This window comes from Limulus polyphemus, unplaced genomic scaffold (genome assembly GCF_000517525.1).
Source record: "Limulus polyphemus unplaced genomic scaffold, Limulus_polyphemus-2.1.2 Scaffold5654, whole genome shotgun sequence".
NCBI classification, from domain to species: domain Eukaryota; kingdom Metazoa; phylum Arthropoda; class Merostomata; order Xiphosura; family Limulidae; genus Limulus; species Limulus polyphemus.
Window position 1 is genome coordinate 32,942 of NW_013671264.1, and position 6,699 is coordinate 39,640.

At 29.7% G+C, this 6,699-nt stretch overlaps 1 protein-coding gene across 1 annotated transcript in view; it reads left to right on the forward strand.

The window, feature by feature from the left end:
* LOC111089240 overlaps nucleotides 1-5,718 on the forward strand; it is a 17,852-nt gene extending 12,134 nt beyond the window's left edge. Inside the window, exon 4 of the mRNA XM_022401381.1 lies at nucleotides 5,604-5,718. Coding sequence (XP_022257089.1) covers nucleotides 5,604-5,693 — 90 coding nt within the window. The 3' untranslated portion in view covers nucleotides 5,694-5,718. The remainder of the gene's footprint in view (nucleotides 1-5,603) is intronic.
* Nucleotides 5,719-6,699: the final 981 nt, after the last annotated feature.

The following is a 6,699-nucleotide window of genomic DNA, read 5'->3' on the forward strand; positions in this document are numbered from 1 at the left end:
CATAAAAAATCTATTATGTTCTGCTAATTATAGTGTAGTAAGTTGATTAATTCTTTCAAAACCATTATTATCACGAGAATCTCTTCCATAAGTCGGTAAGATGTGCCATAAGTAGCTAATAAAATCACTGTAAATTTTCAATCCAAACTAATGTGATGTCAAAGTGTAAGTTTGGTAATTTATTAAAGTGCAATATTAAAACAAGTTTTGGTAATTATATGTATAGAAATGAATACAATACATTGCATTATTCTAAGTACAACTATGACTGAATTATAAGACATACTACCACCAAGGAAAAGAAAGAGGGACAAGTACAACGTTACGACAGTTAGGAATGAATAGCTTCCTCGAGCCACTTTTAAATTTCTATATTAAAACCCATTGTCTTCTTACTTCATTTCTTGTTAATGTAAGAGTAATATAAATTTAAGACCAATACTAATTAGGGAATGTGCTGTATTTATATCCTTCAATTTATATTCTTGTACTTTCAATCTTTTTAACCCATCATTGGTTAGCTGTTGTGATTTTAGCTGTCTGTCTGCCATTGCTACTCTATCATGTTATCTTAGCTATGTATCCTCATTGATCGTGTTATACAATATATTCAAAATCTCACTGTAAATGTTATTCATTAACAATAAAAGGTTTCTTTTTAAAAAGAAAAAGTAGGAAGAATCTAAAATTCTTTTTTCTTTTGTTTAAATAAAACGTCCTAAAAGTATATTGATTTGCTATATATCTAACTATAGAAATGTGGCTGTAATGTCAGATAGTTAATTAAACGTCCCAGATTAGCATTTTGCCAAATAATGGTATATTTTCGAATTAATGCCTGAGAAAAGAAATTTTGGATGTAAATAAATAGTTCTAATGGTTAAAATACAAATAGGTTCTTAAAGCAAATTTATAAAGAATATGGCCACTATAATTCTGTCTTCAAGTATCAATAATGAACTAAAATGTTAGCATTCCTTTCCGAAATGAATCCTTCTCTGCTAGATGCTTCTTCTGGGGAAAGGTTTGGTATTCAATGTTTTTACTGGAATAGGAAAAAAAATTCCTGTTGTTAGAAATACGAAGCCTAGGAACTGTAAGTTATGTTTTTTATATGTATATACGTACATAAAGTTATAGCAAAAAAAATCTTCTTGATCAACACGTCCCTAAGAAGGTAAAATACAAAATCAAGTTAAAATAAAATAAAATTTTGCACTACTATATTTCAATAGTAAAAAAAACTGAGAAACGGTACTAAGTGAAGCATTATCACGATTATTAACAATATAGACTTTGTTTATAATAGTTTAATTAAGACTAAGACTGAACAGGACAAGTAAAAGTGTCGAAAATAATTTTATAGACATTGTGTTATCACAACACACACACATCTCTACGCTATCATCATTATCTTCTTGATCGTAGAATTGTTTTTCCTCTTTAAATGGGTATATATTATAGATCGATACGAACAACGTCTCTTGCACTACTAAATATAAATATTATGTTAGATTAAATAAATTAAATAGATTTGGTTTTAGCTATGAGTTATAAACACTTAAGTTACTGAAATACTCTAAATCAGTGAACTATTTATTTGCTTCTCGTTTCTAAGAAACGATTAATTAAAAGGAAACGATTGTTATCACGCTTTTTAACCAAAGTCATCCTTGACATTTTGTTTGTTAGTCTTGAGATTATCTTAATCACTGCCTTCATTGCCTAAACAATAATCGCATCCACAACACAAAACGGTTTCCTTCTAACATATTCTTTTCGTGATTAATAGGTTACATTTGTTCTCATTTGACCAGACCTAACCAATTTTATAATCACACTGTTACAATTTGTCAGTGAGACGAGAATACACTAATATTGATTTTAGTTTATATATTTCTCTATGTTAAAAAAATTCATACTCACTAATCACAGACATAAGACTTTGTCGAGAACGTTTTCACGTTCCTTTTTCGGTAACACTTAACAATATACATCGTCGCTTAGCAACAAAACTATCACCTGATTGCTCTTAGGCCAACTATGGTGTTTATGTTGAATGTTCGATATTCATGTTGATTTATTTAAAAGAATTTTTTATTCTTTATTTTTTATAACTTCGGTGATATAACAACAAAATAGTTTAATTCAGAAGTTTACGACATTCAGTTGTAGCCAAAAGCAAAATAAAATTTACCAAGTAGTGGTTCAGCTAAGCTTTACGTTACGTTTAAGTATTAGGCCTAATACTTAAATTGGTCTACAAATAGGTAACAACATTGAACAATACAGCCACTGAAACGTTAATGAAACATAAAGAAAGCTATCTGCACTAGCCATCCCTAATTTTGAAGTAATAGACTAGGGGGGAAGGAATATAGTCAACACCAACCACGTGGCTACTCTTGTGTTATTCTTTACCAATGAATAGTGAGATTGACACTCACTTTATAACGCTAAAAGCGCGAACCTGTTCGCAGACTGCTATACCAGCGCCCTAACCACCAAGCCGTATTGAAGCAGAAACGAATGATAATAATAATAATTTATTAAATTAAAAAAAAATTAATTAATAATTAAATAAAACACAAATAGCAGTACTTTGCTGCTGACCGATTGCTTCTTTGTAGTCGGTGGTACAAAATAAAGAACAGCGACATGCTAGCTGGGACTGTGCACTGACCAACGTGCCGCGACAGGACTCCATATAAACATTAAATATCAGCGTTCCTTTAAACGTCAGTAAACTCTATATCAAAAATAAGGGCTTATTTGTGGAACTGTTATTTATTTGTCACTATAGAAAGTAGCTTGTGCGAGTAAGGATATTTCGAGTTTTTAGCTTTTCCTAACAATTAGGCATCGAAACCGTTTTTTAGTATTATTAAACCCTATTATAAGACTTACCGTTGAGCCACGAGGCACCAATAATTATGTAAACTAAACTTTTCAAAAGTGTATTACGTTTTTATAAACATGAACGTAAAGTTCATAATTGTAGTTTTAATTTTAAATAATTCAGAGGTACCAGAAGAGAAACGCTTAAAATATTTTTAATTGAACGAAGGCTACAAGTCTACAGCAACAGTATACACAAATTACACAGGAAATCACTGTTCTGGGAAAGCAAAATGTCACAAAAGTTTAGCAATAGAAATTAAACATTAAATCTTCTTGTGGTTTTTATACAGCACAAATCATCTTAATTTTTACAGTGGCTATGTTAATTAACGTAAAGATTAAGAACACATATACACTTCAGTATTATATTTAAAATAAAAAGGAAATCCGCCGTTTCATCAGCTATACACATCTCATACTGTATATTTCATATAAACACTTTTATTATACGATTTCTACGTCTCGCATAACTGTATTTACTATCACTGTCAAACGACTTGTTTTCGTTAGTGTTAAGTTTAAAATAATCATATTATTATTAAAGCACGATGTATTCGTTAATCGTTACGATAAAGTATATTATTTCAAAATTATTCCAACTTGACGCCACCCTTGTTGATAAAAAAGAAATTTTGTGCGAAATTTAACAAACAAATCTACTTCGATACAGTCTTCAGATTTAACACCAACCTTTTAATCAATAATATAAAAAGCAACAGCAAATCAAATTCTTATTAACACAGTAATTTGTAAAGGTTATAAGTGAGCATGTTCAAGTATGGAACTGACTGTTGTGAGGCTGGTTGATTATTTTTTATTTATTGTAGTGCCGCTGTTAGTATTTTTGATATGTATAAAACTAAAAGATAATTTTCTAGAAGGATTTAAACTCATCTTTGTTTTCTTATATATTTTATGTGTGTATTTCCAAAAACAACAGCTTATTTAATATAATGCTTAAAAGTGTGTTTATTCGTAATCATTTTAACTATACGTTTAGACTTCTTTAACATCTCAAAAAATCAACTTTTGATGCCTGTGGTAGACAGATTGCTTTGTGCTCAACAACAAACAAATAAGATATTTAATAGCATGTAGCTCCATCTTGTGTCGAGAAAGTTAATAAAAAAAGTTCTAATAGCGAATTATCCACACATAATTCCCAGACGTATTTTTTCCTCATTGAAATGTTTTATGTAACACTAATTTAGATCTTTTTATTTTATAGAAAAAGGAAAGACCAGATTTTCTTTCTTTAAGCAAGACACTGAAAAAACAATGTATATTTAATAAAAAACTACAAAATCAACAGTGTTGTTGCTTTAAAATAGTTTTATTTTCGAGATAAAGGTATTAGAGAATTAAACACATTTCAAAAGAAGGAAACCACGACAGATTCAGATTATTATATTATAGGTAATATGTAGATGCTGGTCTTCATCAGCTGTTAAGTGATCCGTCGAAGCTGTGAATATCAATAACATTAAAATAATTAGATATTAATGTTAATTCACTTAGCACAGATCCAAAAATATTTCAGTACATATATAAGCCAAATTATTTAATACCAAATATAGTAGAAAACAATAAGACATAGCCAGTGTTCTATAATAGGGACACAACTTTGTTATCGTTAGATTGCATAAGCTCATAAATCTTAGCTTTATGGTCATGGAAATAAAAAGTTTAAAATGTTATCTTATAAGTTAGTTTCCATGTTGAATAAAATAAAAGTGGTATCTTTGTTTAATGTTTGTGTTTCATTATTTTAGTTGATCTCAGATTCTGTATATTTACAAGTTAATATTTCTTACTGTATATGTACTATATAACTGTCAGAATTATTATTCCAAAGTGTAGTGTATTTGAAACTTTATAGCGAGGAATACCTGTGTCATTCTATATACAATTCTCACATACTTACTATCCTGACTGGTTGCTTTCTCATGTATTAGTTTATAAAGTGTAATAAAATGGGTATACTTTGGTCTTCTGAAATTATATTGTGTTTCTTATATGTGCATGTCGTTTTAGTTCTAACAATTAATATATGTATATATATATATATATACACCATTAAATATTTTATTTCCTTGTTTTAAAAAAACGAAAAGGTACCGACAATATATTTTGCTGTTAATTTTATTTGTAAAATATATTTTTAAAAGTTAAATAAAGGTTCAAACACCTGAGATCCAAATAGTAAATGAAATGAACAGCCCAATTTTAGCGAAATGTTTTTAGTCGTAATATTCCACGTTTAGGGAGCTTTATCAATCTATGTCTGGAAATGCCGATTTATATTAAGTGTCGGTTTTTGGCGTTATTTTAAAAAAATTAACGTGTTAAAAGAAAAAGCTAAAGTTGAATCTTAATAAATAACACCATATTTGCATAATATTAACAACTTCGGAAAATATATGAATAATTAAAGCGCCAAAATACTATGCTATAAAAATAAAATTAATCACAATAATTAATTATATTTTTTACTCTACATTTTAATTGTGTTGGTACTCTTTAGTTAAACTGAAAGTTAGGATACATGAATAGTTACTAGCCTTTATACGATACGTTATGTTACTTGAAATTACAAACATTTTTAATGTTCTTGTAAAATATAATATTTATACACTTTTCAGCATATAAGATGTTAAAGTTTGTAGATGGTTGTTTAATTCCAGTTATATTTACCTACGCAGGAAGTGAAGAAATGTGTCGGTGATAACCTTGTGGCAGCTGAAGGGGATCTGGACTTTGCAATGTCTGACCTTATTAAGAGCTGTTTTTGAAGATGTAAGTTAATAAGGTTAGAATATATATCAATATGTTAACAAATAATATGTACTTGAAATAAGCGTAAAACCATGCTTGTGAAATTACAATAATCTTGATATATCGCCGCTTCACGTAACAGGCATAAAGTTACCCCCTCCCCACAAGTTATCCCTTGAAATAGTAGGAAGTCGACACTACCTCAGAAAATGACACGTAGGTCGGAAGGTGTGTTGCCATGACTCCTGCATGCATATCTTATTTTGTTAACATATGTATTACAATTTGTTAGTTGTATCCAACAGAATGCACGAAGACACGATTCCCAGTTTGCCCCTGAAGATGAAAGGTCCACCATTCGAAAGCGCTCTGGTTATAGGTTTTTCTATCATTTTATATCAAGACTTCTTGAACCTACGTGTGTTTCTGACATCATGAATACCCTAAGTAACGTTGTTGTCAACCATAAATATACTTTATGTTTGTTCAAACTTTAAATTTCATAACATCTCACATAACATTCTCAAGATTCAATCTCATAGCATTGTTGCTTGATGAAGGCTTCGGTAAGAGGCTCGAAAGCTCGCAATAAAAGTATTTTAACGTTGAGAAAAGTCTGCTCATATTTCTACATATTAATTTACCTACGTTATGAGCCTTTAAACAACAAACAATTTCTAAATTAGTAACAAACAGATGGCTGGCTGATCGACTAGTTGGTTTTTGTTTTTAAGAATAAAGGTAAGTTATGGATATTTACTCTCTTTCCTCTGCTGGGAATCGAACTTAGAATTTTAGCGCCCGCAAGCTTATTGCTGAGCTGTCAACTGACTGGTTGGTTGGAGATGAAGTTTATATTAAGATGAATTACATTAAACTGAAAAGCATAGGGACTGCATATCGATAACCGAAAATGAAAATCTATTTTAAATACAAATACTACATACACATAATGTAATGTATTGAATTGAAAGCAGCAAGTTTTAATATATAAGTTGTAGCTATACATGCCTTGAAAAGTGG